The 19,882-nt window shown below is 51.3% G+C and overlaps 1 protein-coding gene across 1 annotated transcript in view; it reads left to right on the top strand.

The window, feature by feature from the left end:
* Positions 1-19,882, top strand: part of LOC133355207 (3'-5' RNA helicase YTHDC2-like) — a 55,430-nt gene that overhangs the window by 25,053 nt on the left and 10,495 nt on the right. The window contains exons 18-29 of the mRNA XM_061572568.1: positions 156-238; positions 1,112-1,217; positions 2,193-2,312; positions 3,101-3,373; positions 4,641-4,767; positions 6,190-6,395; positions 10,013-10,211; positions 12,951-13,060; positions 15,717-16,135; positions 16,811-16,982; positions 17,903-18,109; positions 18,722-18,904. Of these exons, the coding sequence (XP_061428552.1) occupies positions 156-238; positions 1,112-1,217; positions 2,193-2,312; positions 3,101-3,373; positions 4,641-4,767; positions 6,190-6,395; positions 10,013-10,211; positions 12,951-13,060; positions 15,717-16,135; positions 16,811-16,982; positions 17,903-18,109; positions 18,722-18,904 (2,205 nt within the window). The remainder of the gene's footprint in view (positions 1-155; positions 239-1,111; positions 1,218-2,192; positions 2,313-3,100; positions 3,374-4,640; positions 4,768-6,189; positions 6,396-10,012; positions 10,212-12,950; positions 13,061-15,716; positions 16,136-16,810; positions 16,983-17,902; positions 18,110-18,721; positions 18,905-19,882) is intronic.

Here is a 19,882-nt window from a genome sequence, read left to right as displayed (position 1 = left end):
ATTGCGAAATATTTAGCAGGACCCTCCTGAGAAAGAGTTTTTGAGACTGTGTGACGATTCCCTGAGTAATAAATGATGTCTATATTTTAGGAGAGAAAGCGGAGGTGGTAATGTTTGGCTGCTCATGGTGACTGTGCGGCCCGTCCTGTCCGCAGAAATCGTACGACGCGCTCACCTCGGTCACCATGCTCAAGACGGTCTGGATTTCCCAGGCCAGCAGCCTCCAGAGGAGGGGCAGGTATGGGTGTACACAGGTGTACATCAACACGGCACCTCCGATTAGCATGGTTGGCTGCGTACGCTGCGAAAGAAGGTCAACGTACATACGTACATAAATGCATCGTCTTGGACGTCATCTCATCTGGTACAAGGTGACTCATCACCGAGTGCGCTGTCAGTAGCTCCCGAGTGGGGCGACGGTTGCCACAGCAACACCACTGTTTGCATAGTTCCGGCTGTAAGCGCATCGGGGCAAAAGAGATGATGGGAGAGTGAATTCCAAAGCGGAAAAGTGCGAGGGAAGAAGCGAAGTGGGTGAGTGTTGTTAGTGGGTGAGTAGGTGAGTGAGTGTGTTGTAGTGTAGGGGTTAGCGTGCTGCGCTACGAACCTGACGACCCTGGTTCGATTCCCGCTCATGGTCAACAGCAGTGACAATTATCTAAACCGTTCCTGCTCCTCCCCTAGGTCGACTCAGCCTCAAATGAGTATGTGATGCGGTGTGTAAACATCGCCACTGGGGGAGGCAAAGGCGGCCGGGCGTGGTGTTGACCACCCACCTCCGCCTGTGCCACAATGCCGGTCTTCATAGGTGCTCGCTAACAGCACTTACTCCTGCCGTCTGTTAAAGGCTATACGGGGGATCTTTGTGTTTCTGTCATTAGCACACGTGCGCCACGAATCGAGCAACCCGGGTTTGTTTTCATCGCCGTGTATTGCGACTCAATTGGGAATCTTTGTGTTGTTGTTGTGACCTGCACTTGAGAGTGGTTGAACACAGCGTGGACGAGATGGAAGTATCGCTCCCGTAGACCGCATCACAGCACGATTTGTGGAAACAATGAGTGTGTGGGCTAAAAATGTGGAATTTTTGTCTTGATGTTTTGTCGGGCAGGGCTGGGAGGTGTCGCCCCGGCATCTGCTTCCACCTGTTCAGCAAGGTGCGCTTCCAGAACATGCTCGAGTTCCAGACCCCCGAGCTGCTTCGAGAGCCGCTGCAGGTACGAATGACGCAGGCCACAGGCAGCCAGAAGGCAGGGGGGTGGACGCCGTCGCGTGACGTAGAGGGCCTTCAGGCTGACGTTGGCCCCCATCCTAAACAGCTTTTTCGACAGTCCTCACGAAGCCACGGCCGGTGGACACGGTCAGCGGCGTGACGCTCGTCTCGCTGTGCCTGTCTGCAGCATCCCAGGGATAAACGTTCATCATCGCCATCTTCATCATCGCCATCATCGCCATCTTCATCATCGCCATCATCACCATCTTCGTGATCATCAGCAGCATCGCCATCTTCATCGTCGCCATCATCGCCATCATCATCAGCAGCATCATAGCCTCTGACCAAGAGTGCCCGGAATGCGCCAAATATTGTCAGATCGCGGAAACTAACGCAAACAGTATGATGCGTGTAACGTGGGTGAAGGAAACGGTTTGCATTGTGTACAGTGGGGATAATTAATAATTGATACTTTTTTGGGTTCAGGGCGCCACGTGAGCAAAATAGCAATGCGTGTCGTACACCCTCCTCCATCCGACACAGCCAGTAAGGTTTGTCACGTAAACAAAACGTGCCAATTAGTTTACTACTTCAGCCGACCGGTGTGTTGGAGAGTAAATCCACAACATTCACAATTTGAGTAGTACGACGTTTCGCTGATAATTACGTCCAGCATCATCGGGCGATTTGCCAGAATAGATTTGCCACAATATGCTATTCCAGCAGCGATGCTGCGCCGAGGCAGCCGTGCAAACCGCTTGAATGACGCTAATATAAAACGAAAGTGTTATTATTATAATGCTTTTAAATAATAAAATAGAGGATAAACGGGAGGGTGGTGCCGTCATGGTGATATTTGTTTTGCGGATCACTTGCACCACCTCTGCCCCTGCTGCTGCCCCTGCTGCCCCTGCTGCTGCTGCTGCTGCCCCTGCTGCTGTTGCTGCTGCTGCTGCTGTTGCTGCTGCTGCTGCTGTAGGCGCTGTGCCTGCACACCAAGCTGCTGGCGCCCACCTGCATGCCGATCGCCGAGTTCCTGGCCAAGGCTCCGGATCCCCCGCCCAATCTCATCGTCCGCAACGCCCTGCAGATCCTCAAGGTGCGGTGGGGAGGGGCGGCCTTCGCAACGCCTCGCCCAGACGACGGCGCTTGTGTTGCCTCTCTGTTTGTAACATCGCCTTCCAGGAGTTGCTGGTTCGCGATTGATTTCTTTGTTGTCTGGGTTTAGGCCGCGTCGTGGTCTGGCCACGTTTGTGACGTTAAAAACCCTCCACCGCCTGACACGGTCAAACGAAATAATTGTCCCCCGTGTGTGTGCAAATTCACGTGGCCTGACCCAAACACCAATTGAGTCGCAATATACGACGTCGAAAACAAACCCGGGTTGCTGGGTTTGTAACGCAAGTGTGCTAACGACACAGAGACAAAGATCCCCCATATAGCCTTATCGTACATTTTGGGGCAAGTGCTGTTAGCAAGCATACATGAAGGCCGGCACTGCACACATGGGGGGGTGGGTTGCCAGCTCCACACCTGGCCATCTTTGGCTCCCGAGTGGCAATGTTTACACACTGCACCTGGTGCTCACTTTAGCCCATTTCGAGGAGGCTCAGGATCGGTTCAGATAATCGTCAGCGGTGTTGGCCGCGAGCGGGAATCAAACTCGGGCCGCCGGTTTCACGATAACCACTGCGCTACCACTAATGACGACAACAACAACCGCCGTTCGCCACCGAGTGGCGGTGACATCACCACCGTGCTTGTGCCAGGCTAAGTGCTCTTTAAGGCCACGTGGCAGGAAGTCACGGGACAGACCCAAGTGCCATGGCTAACGACACGCAGGCATTAACTCAGACACGCGCATTGTTCGTGCACGCACGCGCGCAGGCGATCGACGCGATGGACAACTGGGAGGACTTGACGGAGCTGGGTCATCACCTGTCAGACCTGCCCGTGGAGCCTCACCTAGGCAAGATGGTGCTGTACGGCGTCGTGCTCAAGTGCCTCGACCCCGTGCTCACCATCGCCTGCTCGCTCGCCTACCGCGACCCCTTCACGCTGCCCAGCCAGCCGGCGCACAAACGCGCCGCCGCCTTCTCGCGCAAGAAGCTCGCCGCTTCCACGTTCAGCGATCACATGGCCCTGCTCCGGGCATTCCAGGTGGGGTGGCGCAGGTAGCAGTTGTCGCGTGGGTGGCAGGGAGGGAGGGGTTGGTTGGGCACTGTTAGACTGGTAGTAACAATAATAGTGATTTGCATTTTATTGAGTGCCCTCTGTTAAACTGTGGCATTTCTTAGAGCGCTTTCCACGTGATAAGCGACATCCAGGATGAAGGGTTTTTTGTCAGTTATATTGCGTAAATATTAATGTGTTGTTAAATCGCCACCACCCAACACAGGAAATTAGTCAGGTTTGTCACATAAACAAAACGTGCAAATGAGTTATGTCTTCAGCACACCGGTGTGTTGGAGAGTATACCCACAACATTTACAATTCAAGTACTAACAAACCTTACTAATTGGCTGTGTCGAGTGGTGGTGGGTTTAACGACACATTTATATTTACGTGATCTAACCCAAATAAACCCCTTTTTTCTGGATATAATTTGTCACGAAAGCCTACTGCGTATTAAATTGATAGACGACTTACATCACACCTCATCCTGAACGCACTACAAAGGGGGGGGGGGGCACCCCCTGTGTGGCAGCACAAGGTGGCTCGGCACCGTGCCGGCAAGCGGGATTAGTCTGCCAATAGTGGGCATCGATTTTGCTCCTGTACGTGTGATCCCAGTTGTGGTGTAATGTTTTGAAAGTGGCACATTTTGGAGCATGACGCAGTCAGCTTGACGCAGGGATACAATGGCCTACCCATTTTTTATGACGTCCGGGGATCTGTAACGTTCACTGAAAGGCAGGTGGCGTGTATTTTACAATTAATACACACCGCAGTAAAAAAAAAAATATTTTACCAAGTGAGGCCCACTGAGCTACATAGCTCTTTTTCAGAAGCGACCTGGCCACAAATGATAGCCCAATAAAGTGGCCTATCATGTGGAAATGTATTGCAGCCAAATACTCGAAATACATGTTTCTAAATGTGGAGAGAAAAAACGGAGAAAACTCCACACGACCAAGGGGAGAACATGCAAACTCCAAATATACAGCAGCAGGCGTCAGGGTCAGGATCTAACCCACGACATCCTGTATACCAGGCGAGGTCGTTAACATCTCACAAGCAAAAACCGCGGGCGGCCTGCCAGATTTGAGCCGTGAACCTCTGCTACAAGCGCCAGGCGCGCTCCCGCTGGGCCACGTCACCGCCTCTTTGCTAAATACAAAGAGACTGTTTGTGGGGAAAAACAAACTTGCCCCGTCACTGAAAAGTGTATTTCCGGTGCGCTGTCTCTGTGTCTCCGTCCTGCCAGGCGTGGCAGAAGGCGTGCGCCGACGGCTGGGAGCGCTCGTTCTGCGAGCGAAGCTTCCTGAGCCAGGGCACCATGGAGATGATCTTCGGCATGAGGTCGCAGCTGTTGGGTCAGCTGCGTGCGTCCGGTAAGACGAGCTGCATAGTCGATGCGACCGAGTGGCTCGGAAAGTTTCAGAGCGCCCAGCCGGTGCCGCTGTGATCCTGGGGTTCCAATCCAGGTTTCGGCTTCCTGTCTGTGATTAAACTGGCTTCTCAAGTGTAGCGAGTTCTTGGTCTTTGCCCGGCTACTAATGACTAACATAGAGACCGATAGACTCGCATAGATCCACAGACTCACATAGAGACCCATAGACTCGCATAGGGGCTCAGACTCACATGGAGGCCCATAGATTTACGGAGACCCGTAGACATTAGATTGAGATCCATAGTCTCACACAGACTTTGTTGTAATGATACCGGGTGCTCAAGTGTAGCAAGTTGATGGTTTCAGCCTGGTCTCCAAATGACTGCACAAAAAAATCCATTAAATTTGCTTCTGCACTTTATTTGGCTAAAATTTCAGCTCTGAGAATTTAACATTTCAGTTTGACCGTCTTGCAACGAATATTACTCTCATACGACAGAGCGGGTGTGAACCGGAGGTCACTTGAAATGGAGCTCTGTAGTAGCTCTGTGATATCCGCCTCCGTTGGTCGTTCTCCGTCACGACAGGTTGAGAGACTTCTGAATGGATTACGCATCTCATATCACGATACTTATAGCACGATAGGAATGATATTGAGGATGGGTTTTAGAAAAAAACTCCGACTATATTTGTAGTCCGTTTCTTCTTATTGTTGAAAATGTGCACTAACTCTCCTGGCAGGGTGGCAGCAGCACAGTGGCAACACTTGTGCATCACAGCAAACAGGGTCTGGGTTCGATTCTTGGTTTTGCCGACTTTCTGTGTGCAGTTTATATGTTTGTACGGTTTCCTCTGGTTTCTCTGATTTCCTCCCATAGTAAGTAAATAAATATCAACATAAAATTGAACTGATATTGGTCAAACATGCCAATGCTGTAAAACAATTACCTATAAATTACTCAATTGGGATCACACAGCAGCAGCAACATCATCGCACCTCTACTGAAAAAACTTGGCAGGCCCTTCTGTGCCACGGTGCCAAGATGTTAACTACCTCGCCTGGTATACAGGAGGTCGTGGGTTCGATTACGACCCTGACGCCTGCTGCTGTATATTTGGAGTTTGCATGTCTCTCTCCCTGTGGATTTTTCTCCGGGTCCTCCAGTTTTTCTCTCCACATTTAGCATCAATATCACACGCTTAGAGTATTTGGCTACTGCTATAAATTTCGGCATGATGGTAAGCCACTGTTGCGCAATCATTTGTGGCCAGGTTGCTTCTGAAGAATAGCGATATAGTTCAGTGGGGCCTTAACTGGTAAAATAATTTTTTTTACAGTTAAGTTTTAAAATAATCTTTCTTGTGTAAGCCAGCGTCACTGACAGTCATACCACTAATAATGATCATAATAATCGCGCGTCAGGTTTCGTGCGGGCGAGAGGCGGGGGCGACATCCGCGACCTCAACACGAACTCGGAGAACTGGCCGGTGGTGAAGGCGGCGCTGGTGGCGGGGCTCTACCCCAACGTGATCCACGTGGACCGCACCAGCCACACGCTCACCACGCAGCTCGAGCGCAGGGTGCGCCTCCACCCTTCCTCCGTGCTCGACCAGCCCGGCTTCAAGAAGGTACCACCGTGTGTGTGTGCGTGCGTGCGTGCGTGCGTGCGTGTGCGGCGTGTGTGTGCGTGCATGTGTGTGTGCGCGCCCTGCAGCTCCGTCCGTGGCAGGGGGGAAGACGGGGCGGCGCGGTTGGGGGGATAAGGCTGGAATCTCGCAGCCAGAAGGGTTTGATTCCCGACTCGGGAGACTTTCTGTTGCGTCGAGTTTGTGCTGCCCGAGTTCGATTCCCGCTCACGGCCAACACCAGTGACGATTATCTGAACCGGTCATGGGCCTCCCCAAGGTCGACCCAGCCTCAAATGAGTACCTGGTGCGGTGTATAAACATCGCCACGAGGGAGACAAAGGTGACAAGGTGTGGTCTTGACCACCCACTGCTTAGTGTGCCGTTACGGCCTTTATAGATGCTTGCTAACAGTACTTGTCCCAACAGTCTGTTCAGGCTATATGGGGATCTTTTTTTTTTGTCTAAGTTTGTGTATGAGTGTAGGTGTGTGATTATGAGTGGAGGGAGCAGTAGTGTAGTGAGCAGTAGTGTAGTGGTTAGCACACTGCGCTATGAACCTGGCGACCCGAGTTCGATTCCCGCTCATCACCAATATCAGTGGCAAATATTTGAACCGGTCCTGGGCCTCCCCTAGGTCAACTCAGCCTTACAAATGAGTACCTTGTGCAGTGTGTAAACATCAGAACTGGGGAGACAAAGGCGGCTGGACATGATGGTGGCCACCCACCCCCTCAAGGCGGTCACTTACAGCGCTTGGCCCATCAGTCTGTTCAGGTTATTTGGGGAATTTTTTTCTTTGTCTTCTTTGTGAGGAAAGATACATTTCCGTGGTTACGTTACAATTGTTCTGGTGGCATGGTGTTATCCTGAGGTGCAGCAGACCTTATAACCATGTAAAGCAGTGGCACAGTGGTTAACGCACTTCGATATGAACCCAGCAGCAACCTGAATTCAGTTCCAAGCCATGCCTAACTACTAACATGCGTGGTGAGTGATGTATCATGAACTGCCCTGTCCACCCCTTCCCCCGCCTAACCAACCGTGCACTGGCCAGCGTGGTGAAGTATGGTCATATAACCCCCACGACCTGCACGGTGTGGGGAGGCCCTCATCCAGCAGTGGATTGACATGATGGCCTGTACAATATGCGTGATGGTAACTACCTTACCTGGTATGCAGGAGGTCGTGGGTTCGATCCTGACACACGTATATTTGGAGTTTGCATGTTCTCCCCGTGGTCGCTGCAATACATTTTCACATGATAGCCACTTTGTTTAGCTTTAATTTGTGGCCAGGCCGCTTCTGCAAAAGAGCTATCTAGCTAAGTGGGACTTACCTGGTGAAATAAAACATAGTTCAGTTGAATCGATTAAAAGCCAATCTTATTGTATGGTATTATGTCTGGAGTGACTTTTGTGATATGCGCATGGCCACAAGCCACTTGCCCTAAATAGGATGAGCTTTTTTATTCTCGTGTTGGCAGCACTACCCTGCAGACATAAATATTGCCGTTTGCGGAAATTGATGGGTCAAAAGTGGACGGAGAATGGGGGGTGGTAGATTCTCGAGACCCCATGGGGATTTTTTTCACTTTGTGTGTTTTTATCTTAACTCATCTGGAAGTATTTGTTTTGGTAATGGTTTTTTTGGTCCGGGAGAGTGCAGCGCTTATTATTGTTATGAAAGTTAAAGGTGCAGCCCTGCAATTGCTTGTTCACGTCCTTGGAAGAGGCCTTCTCGAGAGGGAGCTCGCGAGGGTTCTTGTCAAGGCTATTTTTGGCCTTGTCTTCCACGCTGGCCACTATGTTCTTGGAAGAGGTGGGAGTACCCACACTGTACCCCACCCACAGGTGGCGGAGGTGGGCGGTAGCAGTGGGGCGGGGGAATAAAAGGAACTTTGTTTCAATTCCCGCCCCTGGGATATGGAATCGAACAGGCGACCCTCTGGAGTGCAATGCCGGTGCGCTAACCAGCACGCCAGCCAGCGCGCTAACCAGCCACGCTGACCACGATCCATTATTTAAGTTAACGCTAATAATTTACAGCTCACACTATAAGGCTTCCTTTACCAGTGGCAAAATATAGTAATAGGTTTTTACCCTTTCAACTGGTACAAAAATTGACACCTTTATACAAGGGATCATGTTTGCAATAACCACAACACAAGCAGTCAAAATGCAAACAAAAAGAAACAACTCTGATAATGATATGCACTGTCCTTGAAGTTGATTGGTCCACACCCGAGACAGCTTTTCTTAGAGCCTCGTCTCCATTGGTGTTGGACCAGATGACGCCAAAAGGCGAACAACTCAAAGACAGTGCACTATCAGAGTATTGAGAGCTCGGGGTAAGCATTTACACTTGTTGAAAGGGTAAAAATCTATTACTATATTTTGCCACTGGTAAGGAGGTCTCATAGTGTAAATGCTTACCCCGAGCTCTCAATACTCTGATAGTGCGCTGTTTTTGAGTTGTATGCCTTTTGGCGTCATCTGGTCCAACACCAATGGAGACGACGCTATAAGAAAAGCTGTCTCGGGTGTGGACCAATCAACTTCAAGGACAGTGCATATCATTATCAGAGTTGTTTCTTTTTGTTTGCATTTTGACTGCTTGTGTTGTGGTTATTGCAAACATGATCCCTTGTATAAAAGTGTCAGTTATTGTACCAGTTGAAAGGGTAAAAACCTATTACTAAATTTACAGCTCCTTTGTCAGCCCCCTGTTGGATGAAAACCTACATACACTATTATGTTGGTCATAGGGGTGGTTTGACCATACTTCAGCGCACACTGATGACATTGCAGGTATTTGAAGGTGGGGGAAGACTGTCCGGTCCCACTGTTGGCCCACGCGATCGTCGTCTGTCCTTTATTGTACCGGAGCGTTGGGCTTTGTTTGGGAGAAAACCGGGCGACCGACAAACACACACAGGAGTGGATTTTCTTGTTTACTACTGATTTATGTTCATGCAGTGTTTCTGGGTTTCTCACGTGACACAGTTGTTGATGCAGCTCTGCCTTTATTTTTGTATCATTGCTGTACCTTACATTTTTTTTGGTGTGGTTTTGCTATTTGTCATTTTGGTGACCCAGGGTGGTCTTGCAAATGAGAGTCACCTTAGACCTCACCTGGTTACACAAACTGAACTTGACTCGCATCACAATAACTCTGTACAGGTTAGACTTTGCGAGAGGTCCGAACGGGTTCTTTGTCTCAATTCATGATGCTAACAGCAGTTGGGATGTAACTGGGGAATTCTTTTTTATACACATTACCTCAGATATGCTTACATTTTTTAAGGTTTTCCAAAAAAATACAGGTTCAGCGTTTACGCAGACACGCGGAGCGGCTAAGACATTGGTGCGCACAGTCGTCGCAAGCGGGGGCATCATTCAGTAAAGTGACACGCAAAGTTGATGAGTGCCAAATGGAAGCATTGTTTGAATTTATTGCAAGGATGCTGCTGCACAAAGGTCAACGAGTGGATGAGACAGTTTTGGAGTAACCGATGAGACAACGTGGTTCGCGAACACGTGATGTTTTCAACATCGGCGTCTCTGCTTTCGCACTCCCTGCCCTCCCCCCCTCCCGTGTCTCCTTACCGTGCACGGCAGTCCTCCCCCTCGGAGGAGGGCATTCCGGAGGGAGTGGCGGCGCTTCCCACGGACTGGCTGGTGTTCGGCGAGATGACGCGGATGCACCGCCTGGCGAGCGCTCGCTGCGTCACCGCCGTGAGCCCCGTGGCGGTGGCTCTGTTCGCCGGCCCCTCTCGCCTGCCCGCCTCCGCCCTCCAGGGACCGTCATCGACGCACGGTGTGAACGCTGCGGGCCGGTGCCACCGGCGACGATGCCGACGCAGCCGGCGCTTCTGCGGTCACCGCCACCACTGCCACTACCGACAATACCAAATGCCACCACCATCAACAGACACCACCACTCACCACCACTGCCACTACCAACAATACCAAATAACACCACCATCAACAGACACCATCACTCACCACCACTGCCACTACCAACAATACCAGCCACCAAATGCCACCACCATCAACAGACACCACCACTCACCACCGCTGCCAACAATAGCCACCGCCCCACCTTCACTGTAAACACTTGGCAGCACAAACAAAGACTAAGGCAAATATACCCCGTATAGCCTTAAGATACCTTTGAGGCAAGTGTTATTAGCGAGTACCGATGAAGGCCGGCACAGCTAACAAGGGGGTGGGTGGCCAGCACCGCGTTAGGCCACCTTTCTCTCCCCAGTGGTGATGTTTACACACTGCGCCGGGTGCTCCTTTGAGGCTGAGTCGACCTAGGAGAGACATAGGGGAGGCCCAGGAGCGGTTCAGATGATCGTCACCGGTGGCCGTGAGCCAGAATCGAACTCGGGTCGCCGGGTTTGTAGTGCAGAATGCTGACCGCTCCACTGCCGCTCCTCACTAATACCACCTAAGATAAACATCTCGTGTGTTCTACAGAAACTGTTGTGGAAAGTGCTGTTAGCGATCGTCAATTATGGTTGACATGGGTCACGAAGGGGTGGTGTGGCCACCACCACACCTGGATGATGTTTGCACACGGCACCAGGCACTCATTTCAGGCTGAGTCGACCCTACAAGAGTCCGAGGATTGGTTCAGATATTCATCACCGATGTTTGGCTGTGAGCGGGAATCGAAATCGGGTTACCGGGTTTTGTAGCAAGGTGCGCGTTTATAGCAGCCAAATACTCTACACAAATGTTGGTAACAGGGCTGTCCTGTTAGATGTTGTTAATGACTCGGGTAAAGTTCTTAAATCTTACCAGCCAGAAAGAACCTCATATCGTTTATCTGTCATGGGATGCCCCCTGGTGGATTTTATTTTACTCAATCGAGAGCACGGAGAATGACAAAAATCTAACGAAACCGAAAGAAGGCGCACAGAAGCATGGAGAAAAATTGTTTCTGTGAATTACTCAGAGAGCGAGAGAGGCGGACGCCTGGGTTGGAGAACGTGCGCAGAAAACACACAAATCAAACATTACAAACCATGCAGTGTAAGTGGCATCGACCAAACACCCCAATGCCGAAACAAAAATACCTCCATATTATCATATAAAAAATGCAAACTCAATTTTACGAAGTGCCTTTAAAAGTAGCAATCTCTAAACTCGATTTGGATTGCACACAGCAACATCGCCCCCCCCCCCCCCCCCATTCCCCCTACTGTGAAAAACTTGGCAGGACCCTCCTGAAAAAGAGTATTGAGACTCGGCGAGGCTTTCCTGCGTAAAATGAGCAGATCATGACAATATATAGGCTCCGCATTGACCAGTTAATCGCTATAAGGGATCCATAATTTAGGTTTTTTTTGGGGGTTAGATCGGAGTAAATATAAATGTGTTGTTAAACCGCGATCTAACCCAAAAAGAATCCTTTATTATGGATAATATTTGTCACGAAAGCCTACACATTAAACCGCTTTAAGTGGATTTTTGGGATTGATCGCTGAAATATAAATGTGTCGTGTAACCCGCCACCACCCGACACGGCCAATTAGTAAGGTTGTCACGTAAACAGAATATGCCAATTCGGCACGAGTACATCACACCGGTGTCTTAGACAGCAAATCCACAACATTTACAATCTGAGAACGACATCTCGCCAGTAATTACAACTCGTATCATGAGGTCGTGAAAGCCGACGTGTTAAACCGCTATAAGAGGTGATTTCCGAGAGCCGAGGCAGGTGATGGATTGGCAGTCAGAGGAGGTAACACACTCGCAAGGCATGAGCATTATAGGGAGAGGGGGCACCGCCTAGTATACAGGAGGTCGTGTGTTCGATGCCGACCGTTACGCCTGCTGTATAGTTTCAGTTTGCGTGTCTCTCCCCGTGTTTGCGTGGCTTTTTCCCCCGGGTCCTCCGGTTGCCCTCCACATTTTGAATCATACGTTGAGAGTATTTGGCTGCTGTAAATTTCCACATGTTAAGCCGCTGTTGAGCTATCATTTGTGGCCAGGTTGCTTCTGAAAAAGAGCTACATAGCTCAGTGGGCCTTACACCTGCTAAAATAAAAATAGTATATATGTATGTATGTTGAACTTATTTCACATTGTACGTAGCCAACCGTGCTTAATCGGAGGTGTGGAGGAATGACAACAAACTAAACACAAAAAGCAGTTCTAAAGAAATTAGTTTTCAATTGATAGTGCTTACATAGATGAAGCGTTGAAATTGGCTCGTGTGCAGGTCACGGCTCGGTGTTTATGAGCCGGTGGTCGTGGGCCGGCAGTCACGGGCCGGTGGTCACGGGCCGGTGGTCACGGGCCGGCGGTCACGGGCCGGTGGTCACGGGCCGGTGGTCACGGGCCGGTGGTCACGGGCCGGTGGTCACGGGCTGGTGGTCACGGGCCGGTGGTTACGGGCCGGTGGTCACGGGCCGGCGGTCACGGGCCGGCGGTCACGGGCCGGTGGTCACGGGCCGGTGGTCACGGGCCGGTGGTCACGGGCCGGTGGTCACGGCTGCGACGGTGACCGTGTCTTGCCTGAACGTGCGTGCGTGTGCAGTGGAGGGGATTCCCTACGACAGCAGCGACAGCGAGATGGAGGAGATACCGTCGGTGAAAACGGCCGTTTTGCATCTCGACGAGTGGATCAACTTCAAGTTGGACCCCGAGGTGAGGGACGCCGTCACCGCCATCGTCGTCGTCAGCCGTGGTCATATCCGCTGCTGGATGATGAATGTGTAGAGTTGCTTTTGTCACTGCCGGATGAAAGCCTCCCCATGCCGCCACCGCCGCCACCACCTCTCAATCGTGCAGTGCGACAACAACAACCCGTCCAGCACCTGGACGCAAACGCTCATCGCTCCGTCTCCGTGGTGGACGTGCTCTCGGACGCGTCGCGTCCCTTGGCTGCCGCTCCATTATTATTCCTGATCGTCGGCCTGTATCGAACCCTTCTCGTGGCGCGTACTTCCCAAGCCCTCTGCCCGTCCTTATTGCTGCGCTGCGAACGGCATCATTACAAGCTGCGCGTGTGTGTCTGGTCTCTCAGCGGTGGACGTACACTCTTGGCTGCCGCTCCGTTATAATTCCTGACCGTTGTCCATCTTCGCTTCTTCACCGTGGCACATCCTGCTCAAGCCCTCCCTCTGCTTTCCGAACAGTTTAGTTTGATGTCATAAACCTCACAATAAAGGTTTTTTTTGGGGGTTAGATTGTCTTGAATATAAATGTGTCATTAACCCACCAGCACCCGACAGCCAATTTTAATAAGGTTTGTCACGTCGAACAAAACGTGCAAGTTAGTTACTGCTTCAGCCCACCGGTGTGTTGGAGAGTAAATCCACAACATTCACAATTTGAGTACTGTGACATTTCGCTGGTTTCGATTTAAAGCTTTCGTGACTGCAGGGATTCATATTCTTGGATCTTTCGGTAAAGTCACCTGAGAATGGCTGCTTGTGTTGTGGCCGAAACGTCGTGAGAATTTTATTACGTTAAATTTTTACTATTTCCCTTCTACGTGACTTTACCGAAAGATCCAAGAATATGAATGACATTCAGCTTCATCAGGCGATTTTGCCAGAAGTGGGCCGAAGTAGTCACCAATTGGCACGTTTTTGTTTACGTCACAAATCTTCCTAATTGGCCTCGTCGGGTGGTGGGTGGGTTAACGACACATTTATATTTACGCGATCCAACCCAAAAACAACCTTTTATGTATAATATTGGTCGCGGAATCCCTACTACTACGTGTGAAACTTGTCATTAACCTGTGCGTGTTTTCTCGTTCACGTGTGCGTCTCTCAGTGTAATTCCCAGCACGAGTGAGGCGAGGAATACCAAAATATCCGACAAGAAGTCAAAAATCTGATGAGGCTGTTACGTTGGTTTTTTTGCTTCCTAAGAGCCTACGTGTTAAACTGCTTTTTAAGAGTTGACTGCATGGCACGGAGCGCTTCATCGAGACGGCTGAGATCCTGGGTTCACAACCTGCTCTTTAGACCGCCTGCGATTACACCGGGCGGGCACAAGCGTGGCGATTTGATGGTTTCAGCCCGGCTACCGATGGCCGTACAAATACCCCATCATATTTACCCTGGTGGTTTTTGTATGTCATTTGGCTCAATCGAGGTATCAGTTTTACATCCGGCTTAATTACAACCGTCTCTGTTGCTAGTCTATGGGTCTCTATGTGAAGGTGCTTGTCTCTGTGGGGCGCCACGGTGACGAAATGTTAACTACCTCGCCTGGTATTGCAGGAGGACGTGGGTTCAATCCCGACTCTGGACGCCTGCTGTATATTTGCAGTTTGCGTGTTTCCCCCTTGGTCTTGTGGATTTTTCTCTGGGTTGTCTGGTTTTTTCCTCCACATTTAGAATTAACATGCATGCCGAGTATTTGGCTGCTATGAATGTCCACGTGATAAGCCACTTTGGTGAGATATCAGTTGTGGCCAGGTTCCTTCTGAAAAGTAGCTATGTAGCTCAGTGGGCCTTACCTGGTAAAATAAAAAGTTTAGTTTTAATTTACAGAAGAGTTGGCGAGGCTTTCCTGGGGAAACAAGCATCGTCATATTAATACAAATGTATTTATAAGAATCATTTACTTGTTTATCCAGGAGTTGTAGGACTCTTTTTCAGGAGGCTCCTGCATTGAGTTTTTATTTTAAGATATTTGTAGCCAATCAATGATGAGTCGTGTTTATTATTCACGTGTGAGAGGAAACCGGAGCACCCGAAGAAAACCCGCGCCTTGCGCGAGGGGGCAACGCTCTATCCCCACACAGATGGAGATTAGTCCACTTTGCTGTACTGCCTTGTGGCGTGCCAGGGATACGGCTCCTCCCCGACTCCTACAGGCCGGGAGTTATAGAACATTAGCGCAGCGATCAACCAAAAAGTTTTTCTTTAAAACTGCTTTTTGTGTAAAGTTTTTTGTCCTTCTCCTGCACCTCCAATTAGCAAGGTTGGCTACGTACGGTGCGAAAGAAGTTCAACATACTAACAGGGACTCGACTTAAGAACTTTCCGAGATACAAACAAACCTGTCCGTATATCCAGTTGCCTGTTTGGACCGAGAGTCGTAAGTTCAACCGCCGGGCAATAGATGGCAGTGGTGGCATCTACATCTGCAGAACGTGAAGAGCCAGTGGCATCTACATCTACAGGAGATTATACAACTTTTAAATCCATCCCCGGTGTTTAGTGTACTTGCCGTACAACATGTTTGGAATCAACAGGAGTAAAGTTAGACTTATGAACAAATCGACTTTCGAACAGACCTTTGGAACTTAATTCCGCTCCCCTCCGCCCCCCCCCCCCGCCAGGCGGCGAACCTGCTGCTGCAGCTGCGGCAGAAGTGGCACACGCTGTTCGTGCGCCGCATGCGGGCGCCGTCGCGCGCCTGGTCGCAGGCGGACGAGGCGACGGTGAGCGCCGTCATCGCGGCGCTCGCCTGCGAGGACGAGGCCCTCGGCCTGCAGCAGCCCACCGGCATCGGCCAGCGGCCGCGGCCGGTCGTTCCCGAGGAGCCGCACTTTGCGCCGTCCACGACGGCGCGGGGGGCCGCGCCGAGGTGTTCGCCCCCGGCACCCGCGGTGGCGGCGGCGGCGGCGGCGGCGGCTTCGTGGAGGGCCGATCGCAGCCGGAAGAGCGGCGGTGGTGGCGGCAATGGCGGCGGTGGTGGTGGTGGAGCCGGTGGTGGTGGTGGGGCCGAGACGACTGAGGAGTTGCTGGTGGCCGAGATGTGAGGCCTTCATCATTTTTCTTTTATTTATCGGGCAGGGAGGTCGGTGGCAGTTGTTGTGTAGATAACACAAATCTGTGGGTCTCTGTGTGAATGTATAGGTCTTTTTCCCGTAAGTGTGTAGGTCTCCAGGTGAGTGTAAACAGACTTCTATGTACATCATTGGCTTTGATCTTCAACTCGCTCGACTTGCAGCACGGATGTGAGAGGTCGTCGCGTCCGTGGCCTGTCAGGAGAAATAAAAAAAATGATGACTGATCACTCCGAAACCAGTTTAACACATAGTATGCTTTCACGACCAATATTTTCCGTAATAGTGGTTTTTAGGTTAGATCGCATAAATATTCATGTGCCGTTAAATCCGCCACCACCCGACGCAGCCAATTAGTATGTTTTTTCACGTAAACAAAGCGTGCCAATTCGTTCCTAGTACTGCACACCGGTGTGTGTCGGAGAGTAAACCCACTACAACATTTACAATTCGAGTATCGTGACGTTTCGCCAGTAATTACAACTAGCATCAGCTGATGCTACAATTGGCACGTTTTGTTTGCGTGGCAAACCTTACTAATTGGCTGCGTCGGGCGGTGGCGGGTTTAACGACACATTTATATTGAAACAATCTCACCCAAAACCCTCCATTATGCACTGCGAAACCGCTGGGCGTGTCCGTAGGTCCAGGGTGGTGCTCCCCCCGCCCGGGTTCCAGCAGCTGAAGCCGCAGCAGCAGCAGCAGCAGGGCCCGCCGCTCCTCGATCGTCGGTCGGCCGCTCACAGGGGCAACGGCGCCATCGCTGCCGCCGCCGCCGCTCCCCCTGTCGCCGCCTCACCGCCCGCCTCCGCCAAGGTGACGCCCTCGCGTGTGCTGCGTGCCGCTTACATAACGTGTTGGGTTTTTTTTTTAAGTTTGTCCACGCGCGGAGATGAGTCGCGTCAGCTCCACGCACTGCGTCAGCCGTCCCTTTAGTCCTCTGCCCAGCGGTGGAAAATCACAGCCGCCTCCATCCTGTCGGATCCATTTAGCTTTCTTCCTCCCTGCCTCCTTCGAGTCTTCAAGCAGCATCTTGTTAGTGCCTCTTTCCCCAACATCCCTGACACTTCTAGAATTTTGAAAACTTAAATGTATTTAGAACTGCTCGTTGTGTTTCGTTTGTTTGTCCTTCCCCCGCACTTCCGATTAGCGCGGTTGGCTGTGAACGGTGCAAAATAAGTTCAGCATCCGTACAACTTCCTTCAGCCAGCTCTCACCTCTGAGAAAGTGCCCAATGCACGTATTTAGCCCTTTCTGGGTCATTGTCGTCGTCACACACACACCATCATCGCACGCAGTAACATCACCAGATCGCGTAAATATATAAATGTGTCCTTAAACTCGCCACCACCCGACACAGCCAATTAGTAAGATGTGTCACGTAAACAGAACATGCCAATTCGTTACTGGTACAGCACCTACCGGTGTGTTGGAGAGCAAAGCCACAACATTTACAATCTGAGTACGACGTTTCGCCAGTAATTACAAACGGCATCATCAGGCGGCGGACAGATTTGTGGAGAAAACCCTTCCTTCCAGAACTTCCTTCTTGCAGCCCGCACCGCTGAGAATGTACCCCAATCCCACATCCTTACCCTCGCCTAGCTTATCCGCTGCGTGCTATGCCCACGAACGAACCCCTTCAATCGACGCAAACCCCTCGCGGGGCCCCCTTCCTGTGCCGTTCAGTTAATTTTCCCGCCCGTCCGTTCTCGCCGGCTTGGCCCCGCGACCAGGGTCCGAAGCCTCCGTCTCCGCGGCGGGCGCCGGCGAGCGTGCGCTACTTCGTCATGAAGAGCAGCAACATGCGCAACCTGGAGCTGTCGCAGCAGAGGGGCATCTGGTCGACGACGCCTGCCAACGAGCAGAAACTGAACCGCGCGTTCCTCTCGTGCCCCGTCGTCTACCTCGTCTTCTCCGTGCAAGGCTCCGGACACTTCCAGGTTTGTTGCCGAGGCATCCGGCAGCGCTTGGCAGGGGTGGTGGTGGTGGTGGTGGGGGGGCGGTGGAGGTAGATCAAAACGACCCTCCGTAACTGGACAGAGCTTCGTAGAGCTCATCGGATTCCTCTTCCTGCAGTCTAAATAAAGATTCTGGATTCTGAATTGTTTGGTACGTTTGGTGTTGTTGGCGCTGTTGTCATAGTGCAGGGCCATCACGAAGGAAGGCAACGTGTTACGGCCCTCGCCTGATACGCAGGAGGTCGTGGGTTCCATCCCGACCCTGACGCCTGCTGCTGTATATTTGGAGTTTGCGTGTCTCTTTATCTCTTCCCGTGGTCGTTTGTATTTTTCTTCCGGGTCCTCCGGTTTTTCCCACCACGTTTAGAAAAAGCTTAGAGTATTTGGCTGCTGCAAATTCCCACGCGATGAGCCATTTCGTTGAGCACTCATTTGTGGCCGGGTCGCTACTGAAAAAGCGCTTTATAGCTCAGCGGGCCTCACCTGGTAAAATAAAAAAAAAATGTTTCAAACCACAAAAATACTACGCGCCGTAGAATCGATGCAGGACGAGCGAGCGTCCCGGGTTGGGCGCGACGGTGGCTGTGTCCGCAGGGCTACGCGCGCATGGTGTCGGAGATCGGCAAGGAGCGTTGCCAGGAGTGGGGCTCCCCCGCGCTGGGCGGAGTGTTTCGGGTGCTGTGGCTGTACTTGGGCGGCATCCCCTTCCAGCAGGTGCAGCACCTGCTCAACCCGTGGAACGACAACAAGAGGGTGCAGATCAGCCGCGACGGGCAGGTGAGCCTCCGTCCCCCCCTGCCGCCCCCCCTCCCCATGGAGTTCGAGAAGCTTTCCATGGCTGTACCGGAGGAATTTCCACCAGCTCAGACCTCCTGTAAATTACGTGATATGTGTGGTCCCCCCCTCTCTCTGAAACCATTCCATGCCCTCTGTGACAACACACAGAGCTCTTTGGCTCACTCATTCTCTCTCTTCCCTCCACTCTCATCATCATCATCACCCTCTTGCCGCCGATATCTTGGCCTGGTCATTCCTTCTCCTCCTCCCTCCCTTCCTGCCTTTCCCCCTCATCTCTTCCTGCTGTTCATCTTGAGCCATGCCTCTTTTTCTGTCTTAGGGACCTCCTTCCCACTTTATCCTTGACTGTACACTCCATACATTCTATTCTTGACTCTTCATCCCTTCCCGGTAGTGTGCCCTGGGTTAAACACATCAGAACGGAAACATCAATACAGGCTGAAAACAAATAGGTTTTGCAGCGGCACACGCAGCGTTGCACAAAGTCACTGAATGTGTGGCCATTTTTGTCATTTAGATCACCGGCGCAGACATTTGAGAAAATTATGGCCATCCCAAAATTGTTGCCTCTAGGCGAGTGCTAATTGCATTTATGCAAAGTGTTTCAAGGTACAAGTCCTCTCCGTACATGGGTCTCCCAGGGGAATATGGCAGCAGCGAACAGTGATTACTGGTGTGCTGATGATTCCTCATGCCGATGAAACCAGTCTACAGTTGTCCTTGTTTCACTGCTGTCTGTTGGGACGGCCACATTTTCTCAACTCTCTTGAGTCAGTGGTTTTAAACGGAAAATTGGCACACATTCAATTACTATGAGCTGGTGGTCTGGGTAAGGCTGAGAGTTTTTGTATGCAGTTGTGCACACCTTTCTGTGGTTAAATCTGCGCATGACTGTTGTGATGGCGGTGCCCGTGATACAGACGGTGGTGGCACGCGTGGGGAGCGATAGTGTAGCTG

The sequence above is a fragment of the Lethenteron reissneri genome, chromosome 50 (genome assembly GCF_015708825.2).
Source record: "Lethenteron reissneri isolate LAM-NWPU_2019-01 chromosome 50, ASM1570882v1, whole genome shotgun sequence".
Lineage (NCBI taxonomy): Eukaryota > Metazoa > Chordata > Hyperoartia > Petromyzontiformes > Petromyzontidae > Lethenteron > Lethenteron reissneri.
Note: the sequence above shows the minus strand (reverse complement) of the source record. Positions and strands in the feature narration are given on the sequence as shown.